The sequence below is a fragment of the Tachypleus tridentatus genome, chromosome 12, assembly GCF_004210375.1.
Source record: "Tachypleus tridentatus isolate NWPU-2018 chromosome 12, ASM421037v1, whole genome shotgun sequence".
Lineage (NCBI taxonomy): Eukaryota > Metazoa > Arthropoda > Merostomata > Xiphosura > Limulidae > Tachypleus > Tachypleus tridentatus.
The window spans coordinates 14700835-14717445 of NC_134836.1; the positions used below are offsets into that span (position 1 = coordinate 14700835).

General features: G+C 33.0%; 1 protein-coding gene across 6 annotated transcripts in view; it reads left to right on the top strand.

Moving 5' to 3' along the window:
* Positions 1–16611, top strand: part of cyc (basic helix-loop-helix ARNT-like protein cyc) — a 163744-nt gene that overhangs the window by 11595 nt on the left and 135538 nt on the right. For 3 of the 6 annotated variants that reach the window (XM_076472610.1, XM_076472616.1, XM_076472613.1), the window contains exons 2-4: positions 12527–12658; positions 12916–12985; positions 15478–15563. In XM_076472610.1, the coding sequence (XP_076328725.1) occupies positions 15496–15563 (68 nt within the window). In that variant the 5' untranslated portion in view covers positions 12527–12658; positions 12916–12985; positions 15478–15495. The remainder of the gene's footprint in view (positions 1–12526; positions 12659–12915; positions 12986–15477; positions 15564–16611) is intronic. The other 3 variants (XM_076472614.1, XM_076472611.1, XM_076472612.1) reach the window with 1 other exon arrangement.

Below are 16611 nucleotides of genomic sequence, written 5' to 3' on the forward strand. Positions count from 1 at the left end.
GTAGTAAAGTTTGAGTTGTGGAAATAATAGGTCTGTGTAAGTGAATATAGTTGTATATAAGTGCAATGTAAAAATTTAAAAAGAGAGAGGTAACATTGTTAAATAATGTTTAAGCTTTCCATGATTATATTATATGCTAATTGTACTTTCCTCTAGAAAGAAGCACAGGGGTAATGTTTTTCAGTTGATTTGTTTATGTGTATTATTTGTGTTTGGAGTGTATGTCCACAGATGATGGTAGAACAGTAAACAAAACTTATCTATAGCAAAGAAAGCATAATGTATTACTGGTGTTCTCATACTGTGCTTAAATCTTGTACTAACCATAAACTGCTGCATGTGTTTGTGGCCTAGAAATTAGTGTACCCAAACTGTGAATACCGGGGTTTGTATTTCATATCCCATCACTAGAAAACTGTGCTCCACACTTTGAAGCTGTTGATGTGCTATAAGAGTGACAGTCAAATCTCATTGTTCAGTCATATAAGGGTTGCAGGTGGATGTTCTTTTCTAGCATTCTTCCTTCCAGTGTATTCTCTCAAGATTGAGGATTGATATGTGAAGTTTTGAGTAAAATTCATAAAACAAAGAAATAAATGTGTAGTAAACATTCATAAGATCACATTAGTAAAACTGCACACATTTATCACAGCATGTATGTTCAAGAAAGTGAATCGAATAAAACAAAATGCTGTATGTATTGTTACAAAATGTAGAGAAAAATTTAGTTAAGCCACTTTAGCTGTTTTGTGTGTATGGTATAAGATCAACTTGGGAAGCAGGTTGCAGCATTCATTGTAGTTAAAAACAAAAAAATAGAGGAAATTACTGGATGGTAGTTTCAAATTTTTTTAAGATTGAGGAATGTTTTCAAACAGAAGAAAAAACAATTTTAAAGTACAGTGTAACAAAAGGATAATACTTTAATGGCGTGTCTTTCTCTTGTTATACATGTCAGTGCAAATGTAACAAAATGGACATAAAACCCTAGTCCAGTCTAGTCAGCAATTTTCAAAGTCATTGATAAGGCAGACAATAATATAGGTGGTTATACATCTCATATACAGTTAGTTACTCAGAGAATTTAACCATAAAGTTTTAGCTAAGGTTATGATTAGCTTGGTTAGTTTTGTGCCATTTTTGTGACTGCCACGTTAGAGTAGTATTTCTTATAATACCTGAGGATTGTTCTTTACCTCCAGGAAGGACAGCATTACATTGTGGCAAGTACATGAGTTCTATTCTAGAGTGGTATAGAAGTATGCTTAGAATGATGCAGCAGGTATAATTTTACTTTTATACTGCATATGTAAAATTTTTACATTCAACTACTCATTCAAGACAAATACTCGTGTGTAGTTTTAACCAATCACCAACTTATGCTGAAACCTTACCTCTTAAACTGCCATACAATAGATGGACTGCAACTGACTTCATTTGGTTTGGATTAATATAATGTCATGTAATCACATATAACAGATGTCATAAACTGATCATTTTACATTTCATATTTCAACTCATACATTTAAGAGATAAACCAAAACTAAAATATTTACACTTTACTATCAGAGCAAATAATCTAAATCTTGGTGTCAGTTCAACTGCAAAACTGGGGAATTTAGTAAGAACTTCATTGGTTACTACGTTTGTTGATATTTACAAATCTCCAACTCCGGTACCATGAATAGTCTCTTTTTTCAAATCATTTCCTTATCATAGGAAGTTGGGGGTAGAGTGAGAACTTGAAGGAGACAAGACAATGCTATCCACAGTCAACTGGGAGTTGATACACCCTGTGTTCTTTTACTGTATTGGATTAAGGGCCTCATTTTATATTGCCACCAAAATATTTACCAAAATACCATGGTTGTTTATATCCCGCTATAATGGCTAAAACAGAAGGAATTCAGAATATTTGTTGAAGAGTTACCAGGAGAGAAGGTGTTATTGACTGTTTCTTTTATTTCTATTCTCCCTCTGTGTTGAATGTTGTTAAAACCTGCATTTTTAAAGTTGTTATTAGATCTTTTCTGTGTTTGTTTTTGAATTTCATGCAAAGCTACACGAGGGCTATCTGCGCTAGCTGTTCTTAATTTAGCAGTGTAACACTAGATGGAAGGCAGCTAGTCATCACCACCCACTGCCAACTTTAAGGACTACTCTTTTACTCATGAATAATGGGATTAACTGTCACATTATAATGCCCCCACAGCTGAAAGGGTGAGCATGTTTGATGTGATGAGGATTTGAACCTGCAACCTTCAGATGTTGAGCACCTTAATCACCTTTGTGTGTGTTAAATGCAGTTATTATTTATGCTTGTAAGTATTGTGTACACTTAACTCATTTGGTGCATACTGTACATAACCGTGATGTTAGTATCCAGTTTGACTAAGGGTTGGTTGAAATTTTTATGTAATTTTGTGGAATCTTATTTTAATTTTGACAATAGTGTTAAATCTAATTTCAAGTTACCTAGAGACCGAGTTTGAACTGCAGGAAAAGGTAATTGTGGTATAAAGATACAAATTTCACTCTCCAGTGGTACATGTTTTTGGATGGGACAACAGTAAGTCTATGGACTTAGAGCTCTAAAATCTGGGTTTAAGTCCCATACAATGGACACAGCAGATAGTCTATTGTGTCTTTGTTGAACAAACAAACTCTAGTACTATATATATTTTTTCAACTTACCTTGAGGACAAGTCTAAAGTATAGGAAAAGGCAATTGTGGTGTAAATATTTCAGAGATCTTGATCTCTGGTGTGTTTATATAATATGGTAGAAAGGCACTAATTGACAGCACAGCAAATGAACTATGGAATGCCAACTTCAAGAGTAAGTTTCAACTTATTTACCCCAAAATGGTTGTACCTTATTTTCTTATTTCTATTTCAATTAATTTTTCTTCTTTACTTGGGAGAGCAGTCACCTTCCTACAACTGTCTGCAGGCAGTGAAAGGTGATATAGATATGGGACATTGTGGGCTTGAGCACCAGCATCTTGTTCTTCTAATTTCTATTACTATATCTATTGCTACTCATTTATTTCTCATGTGAGACTGGAGAATGGAGGTTAAGAATGATAGACGGTTTATCCTCACCAGGATGTGGGTTCTATTTCAGCAGTCACCTTCAAAACCTAGGGAACATTTTATAATCCCATATTATAGCTTGTATCCTGGAATCTTTTCAGTTGGTGGAGCATTTTTGTTTAATTAATTTTTTTGGCTTGTTTTTAAGTTATAATAAGCTAATATAATTAATTAGTCAGAGATTTGGATTTGCTGTTTTTAAAGCAGTTCTTCCTTGTGATTTTGCTTATTTAACTTCATTAAAATGTATTCATTTTAATTAAAATATATTCAATGTATGTGAATTGTCACTGACTATGTCACACTTTTCATTACATTGTTCAATCTTTATGAAGTTAAGTGTTATAGGCTTAACTAATGACATATTGTGAAACTATAATTTAGCCTAGAAAGATGATTATAGTGATTATATTGCTGCAAATATTATAAAATGTAGTAGCAAAAGATGTCTCACATGCCCTACTCTAAATACTTTCACCCTATTACTTACACAAATTTATTTTGTAAAATAAAAAATATAATTTATATATTAATATATACTAAATGTAATATGGAATATGTGGATCAAACTTTGAACCCATTGCATATACATATAAATTTACATAAATCTCAAGTTAAAAACAATTTACTGAATTCTATAAATTTGAAACATTTCAGATTCACCCATTTACTTCTGTTAAGATAACTATATTACAAATTGTTAACGAAGACACCAATAGACTTCAACAAGAAAACTTCTACATTGTGAAATTAAGAACATTATATTTTTATGAATTAAACCAAGATTTTAATAATTGTACTGTTTTAAATTTGAGTAGTGATTATTGTTTTGCTAATTTTTTTTCTTTAAAGATAATTTATTTCATAAAAATAGAAAAACTAGAGATAAAGGAAATAATAAATTAAAATGGGTTAATTTTTCAGAATTTTTAGTTATTTGGATAATACTGTATGTAAATTATTTAAAAAAAATTATTAAATAAATCTTCCCAAAATTAAAGCATTAATTAATGCAATAAAAAATTGATTTTCAAAATGATCATGCAAAACACTTACTTGTAGACAGAAAAAATATCAATTAAAAGTCAATGATTTATCAAGATTTGAAAAAGAAAAATGGCAATTCAAACTTTAATATTTGGTAATTAATTTTAGACATAAAATATTCAGTGATTTATATCTCAGGATGGCTGGTATGGTCATCACAAATTATTCAATGATTTTCAGATTTCTAAAATTATTCATCAATCTGTAAAAAATAATATTTTTCCTTGTAAAAACTTAAAGCCTGCCATCAGTTATAAATATGAGTTCCAGTTGGTCTATTACTATGTAATTATAAAAGTTTTTAACTGACCTAAATGTAGATAAAGTTAACTTACCTTGTGAGTGTGAAAAAAGTTTCTTTATTGGTACTTTTCATAAACATATTGTTACTGGTAATTTGAATATTATAAAAGATAAAATATTATGTGAAATACTCAGAAAAGGTTCTAAATGCAGAATAGCCACAAAATGTAATAAGGATAATATTCTAAAATTAATTGAAAATAATATTGATGAATATATTTTACAGCTTAACTATATTACCTCTTATTCACCTAGATGGTTTCTGGAATGGAATAAAAATAAAATTAAAGAAATACCATACAGATTTATCATTTCACCAGTTAAAAATAAAATTCAAAAATTGCAAGAAAAATATGTGACAGTTCCCTTTGATTAGACTAGCTGTTACATTGGTATAATTTGTAAAAAGTTTTATGCATTAATTATGATAAAAGAAATCCATAGTACACAAACATTTAAATTTGGTAACCAATCCAAAGATACAGTAATTAATAATTTCATTAAAGCTTGTAATAAACTTTATTCTAATCAAAATTCTTATGTAGATTTATCATTTCTTTGTGCTATTCTCAAACCACATAAATCTGCAATTAAATTTATATTTATTTCCAATTCAATAAGAACAATTATCCAACAACCAGCTATATTATTAAATAAATTTCTCAGTATTTTACTTGATAAAATAAAAAAAATGTCAGTGTTAATAATAAAAAACATACTTTTTGGAAAATAAAAAATAATCAACCTATTTTAAAATATATAAAAAAGTGTGAACAAATAAATAATATTCAAACATTTGATTTTACCACATTGTGCACCACAATTCCATTAAAAGGTTTAATCTTTGTTTTAAATTCATTTTATAGTTCTTTTATAGAACTGGGAAAAAATAGCTCCAAAAAACATAAAAGACATGTTAAGTTTCTCTATTTAAAATAACTATATAGTTTTAACAAACAGGTTTTTAAACAAGTAATAGGAGTTCCAATGGGAGTTAAGTACTCTACTTGCATAGCAAATTTATACAAGAGAATATATATTTGAGAATATATTTAGTGAAAACTAAATAAATAAAGATATTTTCCCTTAACTTACAGATACATAGATGATTTAATTAGTATAAATAATCCTGAAATAAGTAATGTTAGTAATGCTATTTATCCAGCAGAATTAGAAATTGAAAATATACTCTTCAAAAAAAGAAACGCAAAAGGGATATTTTTGTTATTTTAAAGAGAAATATATGCAATAACGTTACAAGCTCAGAGTATGTGATGTTACACGTGTTAAGGCACTGATTGTCAGACCAAAATGACAATAAAAGTTGTGCACTTTGAAAACGGAGGAAAACATCGGATTTTTCGCCAAAACGCATTCGTGTCCAATAAATTTGTTTGAGAGATCTGCATGTTCTGCAAGTGCAACATGTGCAAAATCCCTATAAAAGTGACGGGTTCTCGGTTTCCATAGCTCAGTGTTAAGCCACCGACACGCAATACAGTTACGCCAAGACTGACTGAAGCACAACGCAACAACGCCATTGGTCGCTTGAAAGCAGGCGAATCTCGATAAGATATTGCCATAGCTGTGAATGTCTACCCAAGCACCATCACAAGGCTATGGAATCGTCACCAACAACATGGATCAACTTGTGACCGTCCACGATCTGGCAGACCTCGTGCGACCACGCCCGCACAAGATCGCTACATCCGGTTACGTCACCTTCGGGATAGGACCACCACTGCGATGTCTAAAGCCTCAACCATACCAGGGCTGCGTAGGATTTCCGATCAGACCGTACGCAACCGTCTACGAGATTCTTAGGCCCCATGTGCAACCCATCGTGGTGAGCGTCAACGACGTTTTTCAACATGACAACGCCAGTCCTCACACAGCCCGACTCACCACTGTCTTCTTGAGACACCACAACATCAACGTTCTTCTCTGGCCCTCCAGATCACCAGATTTAAACCCCATCGAACATCTTTGGGACGAGTTGGACGACGTCTGCGACGGCGACAACCTCAACCGCAGACTCTACCTCAGCTTGCAGCAGCTTTGCAGGCTGAGTGGACAGCTATTCCACAGGATGTGATTCGTCATCTCATCGCTTCCATGGGCAGGAGATGCCAAGCAGTTATTGATGCTCACGGGGGGCATACTTGTTATTGACGTTGAGTGAAGTTAAACTTCAACTAGTGAGCGAGGACTTCGCCTTTGCAGACTTTGGATGTCCAGCAGTGAATGTGCAAAGTTTCACACATGTCATACAGAACTACCCGGAATAAACTTGTAAACAATATGTCTCAAATTTTGCCTTTTGAGTTTCTTTTTTTGAAGAGTATACTTGGCACTACTTTATGTGGATGTACACTTTGCTGCATATAGAGGCTTGTTTAGAACTTGATAATCACAGTAGACTTGGTGAATGGGTGGTGGTTGGGAGCTGTACTTGTTTGTTTGGATAGCTGGATGAGACACTTCATGCTGGTATAGTTCATTTGCAGTGCTGTAAATTAGTACCTTTCACCATATTGGGGTCTGGAATGCCAACTTCAAGAGTAAGTTTTCAACTTATTTACCCCCGAATGGTAGTACCTTATTTTATTATTTTTATTTCATTTTTTTTTTCTTATTTACTTGGGAGAGCAGTCATCTTCTCACAACTGTCTGCAGGCAGTGAAGGATGGTATAGATGTGGGACATTGTGGGCTTGAGCACCCACATCTCGCTCTCCCAATTTCTATTTCCATATCTATTGCTACTTTTCATTTCTTATGTGAGACTGGCAAATGAAGGTTAAGATTGATAGACGGTTTATCCCCACCTCAATGTGGGTCCTATTTCATCAGTCACTTCCAAAACCTAGAGTAAATTTTATAATCCCACATTATAGCTTGTACTCTGCGATTTTTTTCAATTAGTGCAACGTTCTATGTTGAATTTATTCTTTTTTTGGCTTATTTTTTTAATTTATACAAACTAATATAATTAGTCAGAGGTTTAGAGTTGCTGTACTTAATGCATTCCTTCCTTGTGATTTTGCTCATTTAACTTCATTAAAATGTATTCATTTTCACCAATATACATATATACATTGTATATTTTCAAAATTTGGGGCATGGCAAATCTAATCGAAGCCATGTTCTAATTCAACTTTAGGTTTTGCGTTCTTTATCAGTTATCTATTATTTCATGTTACTGTTGTATTTCTATCTTACATTATATTTTATATGTGCAACTAGATGAAGTAGAGGTGATTTTAGCTACTGGTAATCCAGTATTGTGACTGGTAAGAGAGTGTAGGTTTTGAGCGTAGTTATAGCATTTTTTAATACTGAAAAACTCAAGACTTCTTTTGGTATATGCCCGGCATGGGCAAGCGTGTTAAGGCGTGCGACTCTGAGGTTCGCGGGTTCGCATCCCGGTCGCGCCAAACATGTTCGCCCTTTCAGCCGTGGCGGCGTTATAATGTTACGGTCAATCCCACTGTTCGTTGGTAAAAGAGTAGCCCAAGAGTTGGCGATGAGTGGTGATGAGTAGCTGCCTTCCCTCTAGTCTTACACTACTAAATTAGTGACGGCTAGCACAGATAGTCGTCGAGTAGCTTTGTGCGAAATTCAAAAACAAACAAACAATCTTTTGGTACATCTTTTATGTTTTCCTTAGAAACTGTTTCTGTTGCTGGCGATTTATATTCACTTTTCATTTTTTTTAAATCTATATTAGCACATTTTAATTTTGTTTATTTACGTCTATTTATATTCAACTGTTATTTCTATTTTATTTTAACCACAAAATCAATACAAGTTTACTTCCACACGACGTCCAGCTATTGACGTCCTGGGATTTAATTAGTTGTCCCTTGTTTTCAAAATCCCAGCGTTTATTTTTGCACCACGTCTTGTCTTTCTCATTCCACCTGCAACAAATTACAAAATTTTCTCTTCCAAAAACTAGGTATTCGAACCTATTATTGTTACGAATTTCAGGTGACTAGGTGATAATTGCATATATTTTAATTAATCTAGCAATGTTTACGCATGTCATATAAATATGAAGAAAAATATGTTCATGCTTTGTTTATAATTAAAACAATTCAATTACATAAATCAATTATTTTTCGTAATTCTTGTTAGCTGAATACATAACGTAGTGACAGTTTCGACATGAACGTGAAATTATTTCAAAACGTATAATTATATTGTTTCTATAAGTTGATCACAAACTTAGCTTCTGTGAAAAAAAATAAGATCGATAGTTAATTTCTTGAGAAGAAAAATATTGCCAATAGTTTTGTAACGTAAACACCTAAAGCTGACCACGTCAATAATCTTAGAAGTACTAAGTTTCAACCATATGATTAAAAAAATAAATAGCAAAAAATCAATCACTGATGCTTGCAGCTTAACGAACTATAAAAAAACAATATTACGATCGTTGGCTTCATGCAATTAAAATTCTTTAGGTGATTTAACTAGAAAAGCAAATGATTTATTATTAGCTTGGTTTATTTGAAGAGACAAACTAGAGGAAAAAACAGCTTATCAACAGCGCTTACCACCAACTATTTGGCTGACGTAGTTATTTCATTTATTTGTTTGAAACAAACATTTTTATTAAATACGGAGATTTTCAGTTACATCTTTTAGCTACAGTACGAGTTCACTTCCTCTTTGGAAAGCCTTGCGCAACTCAAACGCTTTTTAAACAAACATAAATTAAATAATAAGAACTTTATTTGCCATTTCTTATTATGTCAGCAGTGATTGTAAATATTTTTATGGTTTCCATGTTTTGAACTAAATAACAGACTGTCCCCTACTGTTCAGCTGAAAGACTCAGAGCTTATAGGCTAAAATTGAGTTTCGATACCAACGGTGGGAAAAGTACGGATAGTCTTTTGTGTAGCTTTATGCTTGACAGCAAAACAAACAACCTTTTATAATAAAACTATTGTTTTACAGCTGTTTTTTACATGGGAACAGTTTCTTTGTTTGGAATTAAGCATAATAGGTTATCGGTGCTCTGCCCATCACGGGTATTGAAAACCAGATTCCAGCGGTGTGAGTCCGCAAACATACCGCTGTGTCACTGGGGCGCAAGGGGGAACACCTCATAAAGGAGAAACTATTCACAACTATGTAGTAACTGAAATACAGAACCCCTTAATCACCCATTTTAACGAATGTTTTATACCGTTGTAACTTACACACTTAACTGAGGAATATGTCCATAAAGTGCGTAAACCCGAAGTTTTCCCACTGTGTAAAGAGTTAGACAGTTAACATAAAACAGTTCCTGAAAAGGAATGACATATATATATAAATATATGTACAATGTAGAATGAGAAATATTTTCAGAGTGAGTCTTCGTTTGTATATGAACGCGTTTCAAAGTCTTCTGTCATTCTTTTAGACGATAAACGAATTCACCTACGCTTCTACAATTGCGTAGGCAGGGCTGAATGTCACATGATGATGCAGTGTGTCTCATAAGTAGAGGTAAACGCAACATCGATCGATTTTTCTGTTATTGAACTTGCTGAAAGTTAAGCTTACTTGAATTCTAAATGTTTAAGATTTGTAGAATGCGGAACAAAATCAAATGACTTGTTATTACTTCATTAAAAATGCTCATAGTTTTAAGTTTTCTAATAGGTTAAATTATAAGTGTAAATATTGACATCATGTAACCCTTACGGCATACAGTGAACGACCTTTCTTTATTCATTAATACACATATATATATACAGTGGATGGACAAAAAAGTGCCTCCCTCTTGAAAATGTTAATTTGTTATATCTTTTATTAGATAACAGAGAAATATGCAAAACTATATCTTTTCAGAGCGCACTCAACGAGATATGTTCTAATGTGATCTTAATTTTAAACTGTATTTCATAAGTACTCGAACTTTTTATGATTTTAGTTACATGTTATCATAAAAACTGTTATGCACTTAGATCTTCTTAGTATAATTAACTTACAAAATTTTATGAATTTATTTACTGCATTTACAGAAATATGACATTTTCATAAATATCTCTAATATGATATTGGCCTGATGAATATAAATATGTAATGTAGTATATAATGAAAATTATATTTACAACTTTAATGACTCTTTTAATAAACAACTCCTTGAAAGTATTCTCACCAGTACGTTTTTTACATATTTTGTTGTAACACTCTTTGTATATGAGTGAGGAATGTATAAGAAGTTATTACAATACCCCTTTATTCTGAAACATTTTTGATAAAATATAAGATATCGTAGTTAATATTTGTTAATTTTCTCCAAACATCAATCTTAACATCAGTTTAACTTCTATCTTTCTTGTTAATGATAAGCAGGTCTTAATCCTTTGGTAACTGCTTGGGTAATTTTATCCTGCAAGGAAATTCTACTCTGTTAGTTACAAAGAGGTGATTGTTGAGTTATAAGTTTGTACCATTCTTTGCATGTTAATTAAAAATATTTTGAAGTGTGGGTCAGTAGTATGGCATGTTATGTGCCATAACATACTTTATTTTAAAGCTGCATATTTTATGAGTAGTTTGTTTTTCATTCAGTGTTTGATATTCGGAAATTTTTGTTTGCCACAACAAGTATGCTTTTCGTCTGCAGATTTTGTTTAAAATTTGTGTTACATTTTTATATTCCGTCCTCAGGTGTCTTTCTGTCCTCAAGCTTCTAAGAAACATGGTATTCCAGAACGATATTACTCCCATCAAACTACATTTGAGATCACTTGTGTTATCGAATAGAAACACTTTTTGGCTTCTTTACATTTCCTTCTTATAGTTTTTCAACTGCTTTCATCTCAACTTCATTTTTGAATGTTCGTTTTCTTCCACTTTGTCTTATAACTAAATTATTAGTAAATGGTCTGCCTAATATACCTTAAAGTTATCTACATCTGTTATTTGTTGTTCTTTGTAGGGATTTTGATTTAATTATTTAGTTTCATACTATTCACAACGTCTAGTGTGAAATTATCAAACAACCAAGTTTATGGCGTGCAGTACATCCAATTTCTTTAGAATTTTTGTAAGTGTTTTGAGGCTGTTTTTGTCGTTTTGTTTCCAGACAGATTTGTATTCAGTATATAATCAATAAACTCTCATGGCTCATTCATTGGTATTGCGCAGTTCTTTATGTATTTCATCTGATGTTTGCTGCATGTAGATAGTGAATTATGGGTCAAGATATGCTTTTGTTTACGCAGTATAATTTCTGTGATTATTAGTATATATATGTAAAAATTGTACAAGCTACTTCTGGTAAACACCAGTTACATTCATTGCAGTTTGTTAAGTTTTAACTAAATGTCACTGATGCTTGCCAGCGTGAGTATAAGTCTGCATAAATATTCAAATATTTGTGCTAATGAGCAACATCCATCTTGAATCATGACCACTATGATTGAATCGTGATTTGAGACTGTTTGTAGTTTTTTTCTTGTACTTATTAGTATTATTTGAATTCGAAATTTATATTAAGATGTAATAAACAAATATTAATGTCTTAAAGAGTTCGCTCCTCCAAATGGCACAGCGATATAGTTATGGACTTATACTGATAGAAACCGTGTTTCAATGCTCTTGATGGATCAAACACAGGTTACCCTTTGTGTTTAATAACAAACAACAACTTACGGAGCTCATGGTTCCATATGGCATATCTTTTGCACAAGAAAATTAGTGCATGTATTTTAACTCTTTTTATCAAGTCATTTGCCTCTATTACATAATTTAAAGTTTACCATTTTATTTTATTATTTATTCTCGTTGTTTGTTATAATTTTGTTGTTCTTATAACGTTGCGTTTTAACTTGTTTGGTGCAGATCTGAAAATGTCTTTTAACTTCAAAAGCTATAAGATATAATTTGCAAAATCTAGACTGACTTATGATCTTACTAGACGAGTCTTCAGTTTATGTCTTATTCTAATTATAGGACAATTCCTTATGAACCCATCAAAATCATTAGTTTTCCTTTGCTTAATACCAGTTTTTTTCTTCAAGAGGCTTGAGTTACTGCCCACTAGAAACAGAGAATTTTTACTTTATTTTACAGAAATTGAACACATCTTCCTGCTAAAATCTAGTCTTTATTTCGTACAACTTTAATGAAGAAAACAATAGTTATTTTCATGATGAAAGTTGTAAGTTGATTCTCGTGCAGGAACAGCTCTGTGGGAATTCAGAGGTTAGTAATGACGTTAGTATATTCGATTTTTGCATTAGTGACGTTCCCGACTCTTTTTCTTATAACTCTTTCTTTTCTACTAAACTTTCTTAAGACAGTTATTGAACTAGTGGTCTGGAAGTCATGTTCAAAGCAGTAACCCCAGGTAACTTCTTGAGTTTATGCCAGCATATATCTTATTTCGTGGGTTGCTTAGTGACTTCATGTTTATTTGTTGTAAGATTTCTGTTGATTTTATACTCTTTATCTCCTTTTAGTACAGCTACAACTATCTGTTGCCGTTGAAAATTTATGAGAAAAAAAAGAGAGAAAACATCAAGGATCTTTGTAATTATTCGTAGACTTCTATTGTTCAAAAGAAAGTGTTAAGGAAAGCTTTGAATTTTATATAAGTAGAGTGTCAAAACAATCTACATTTTAAATCTTTTGTACTTTATTTTACTTTGTTAAATATCATGTTAATAGTTTTTAGTAGTTTCTATTTTTTCTTCTAAATTTCCAAGTTGCTGAAAAGTGATTTTAAGCTCCGAATCTGATATAATTAAAGAAATGAATAACCTAAATACTTTTAGTAGATAATAAATGCGAGTATCTTTTATTATGCTTATAAACATAATTTTACATCTTGATTTTACATCAAGAGTGTATATGTTTTGTCATTGGAAAATGTGTTCACGTGTCATGTAATGGCTAATTTTGACATAATTTATTTACACTACATGGACATCCCTTTTAATTAGTGGGTTCGGCTATTTCAGCTATACCCATTGCTAACAGGTGCATAAACTCAAGCATACATCCATGCAATCTCCATAGACAAACATTGGCAGTAGAATGGGTCATATTGAAGAGCTCAGTGACTTTCAACATGGTACTGTCATAGAATATCATCTTTCCAACAAGTCAGGTCGTTAAATTTCTGCCCTGCTAGAGCTGCCCCGGACAACTGAAAGTTCTGTTATTGTGAAGTGGAATGGTCTCGGAGCAACAACAGTTCAGCCCCAAAGCAGTAGGGGCTCACAGAACGGGACCGCCGAGTGCTGAAGCGCGTAGCGTGTAAAAATCGTCTGTCTACATTTGAAACACTCACTATTGAGTTCCAAAAATTCCCCTGGAAGCAACGTCAGCACAAAAACTGTTCATCGGGAACTTTATGAAATGGGTTTCCATGGCCGAGCAGCCGCATACAAGCCTAAGATGACTCTCTTAAGGTAGCCAAATGCCTCGTCATCTAATTCGTGACGCGCATGAAAGGATTAACGAGATTTCCACTGTCCCTATCTATTATCTAGCGAAACCACAGCCAAGGGAACGGGCTTGGAGAAATCACGACCATGCGCAATGCAAAGTATTAGCCGGAGTGGTGTAAAGCACACCGCCAATCGACTCTGGAGCAGTGAAAACGCGTTCTCTGGAGTGATTAACCATGCTTCAGTATTTGGCAGTCTGACAGACGAATCTTGGATGCCAGGAGAACGCTATCTGCCTGAATGCATAGTGCCAACTGTAAAGTTTTGTGGAGGAGGAATAATGGTCTGGGGTTGTTTTTCATGGTTTGGGCTCGGCTTTTTAGTTCCATTGAAAGGAAGTCTTAATGCCACAACATACAGTGAAATTCTAGAGAATTGTGTGATTCCAGCTTTGTGGTAACAGTTTGAGAAGGCCCTTTTTTGTTTCAGCATGACAATGCCCCCGTGCACAAAGACATGGTTTGCCGAGGTTGGTGTGGAAGAACCTCACTGGACTGCACAGAGCCTTGACTTCAACCCCATCGAACACCTTTGGGATGAATTGGAACGCCGACTGTGAGGCAGCCCTTCTCGCCCGACATCAGTGCCCGACCTCACTAATACTCATGTGGCTGAATAGGAGCGAATCCCCGCAGCCATCTTCCAACATCTAGTGAAAACCCTTTCCAGCAGAGTGGAGGCTGTTATAGCAGCAAAGAGGGGTTAACTCCATATTAATGCCCATGGTTTTGAAATGAGATGTTCAAGAAGCACATGTGGGTGTGATGGTTGGGTGTCCGCATACTTTTGGCCATATACAAGTGTATATGTGTGTGTGTTATTATACTGTGTCCTTTCAATTTTAATAATACTTTTAAAACTTACCTACACGTTGTACCTGACTTTGATTTCACAACCACAGTCTTCTTCGTTTCTATTTTATGTAATTTTTTTCACATTGATTTATCCACGTTGATAATATTAAAATGTGTTTGAGAATTTACGCTGATTGCTTCACAAGAGCTATCTTTCCCTAAATTTGAAGTGATGGAGTAAACGAAACAGCTTATCAACAGCAGTATCTCTTGGACTATTCTGTATTTGAGCCCTGTTTGCGGAGAAGGGACGCAAACCTTTAATCCTCTGAATTACATTTGAGCATGCTAACTACTAGGCCATGCTATACTCTTCATACTAATATAAATTAATAACTTTATGTAATATTTTACCAGCATAGTATTATGTATTATTTGGTTAACCAACTTCCCTAAAACTGATACTTTATATTCAGTACTTGTGTTGTTGTTGTTTTGAATTAAGCACAAAGCTACACAATGGGCTATCTGAACTCTGCCCACCACGGGTATCGAAACCCGGTTTTTAGCATTGTAAGTCCGCAGACATACCGCTGAGCCACTGGGGGGCTAGTGCTTGTGAAAGAATAAAACAAAAGCAGTTAAATGTTTGATGTCAACTAATCATGAAATAATAGAAATTGAACTAAGATGGTGTTTTGTTTTCGATAATTAAAAAAAAACAACAAAAAACAACTGATCTTAATTTTTCTTTCTTCCTTTCCTTTATCTTCAGTGAACAGACCCGTCCAGAATGGATGTGGGAATGGGGCTGGACGTAAATATGGAAACTCTCCGTAAAAGGAAGATCAATAATTCCAAGTAAGATAAAGTAACTTCAAACTGCTTAAAAGTTGTGTTATCGCACGATTTATGCACCCTGTATTTATTGTATCGTATAATTTTAACTCCGATTCATGCGACTGAAAGTTATGTAAAACAAGATCTATTTAGATCTTACATTGTTATTCCACCATGTAGACCACTTGAACAAACTTATCTGTATTATCGTATTTACAACGTTAGTTGAAATGCACCAAAGCATATTGTACAGTTCCTCACAGTATTCTACCTATACTCATTAGAATGGTTTTTGTTATGTTGGAAACAAACAAATTAAAGTATGAACTTTTTCTCAAATGATTTCAAACCAGCAGCACAATAAGTTAATATAATTATCATATAAAATAGTTTCATTGTTTTTTGTTTCTTTTTAATGAAAGTAGATGTTACCAGCGACTCGAAGTAATTATTAATAATTTCCGATATCGTAGCTAAAAATGAGACTACAATACTTATCACTCATTTATATCTTACACTCGTTATATTCAGAAAATGAGTAATATAAAGTTTTAGAATGTGTGAACTTTGAAAGCCCTGTTTACAGTATTTGGGCATGACGTGATATTTTTGTTCATAGAAACAAAACAATAAACAGGGTAAAGAAGTTTGTGTATAAAAGTAAGAAAGAAGCAAATTTTGCGGAATATTTGTTCAAAGAAACGATTTTTACGATCTAAATTTTAAGACAATATATCGTGAAAATAAGACAAGTTGAATACGTTTAAAGTATAAGCGATATATCAAAATCCATCAGGTGCTATAATTACAAACCATATTGATCAGATTAATACAACAGTATAAATATTATAAAAAATAAAATCTAAATTGTATTAAAGCTCATTCAAGATAAACTATGTAAAAGTTAATAACAATATTACAACTTTAATGAACAAATACGATTGGATTGATCAACTGTACACAAAAAACATACTTTTATTTATTTCTATCACATAAGAACTACTGGAATAACACAACAACATGAAATATTCATTGCATCCTACACCATGTTTGTGCCAGGAAAGATTGA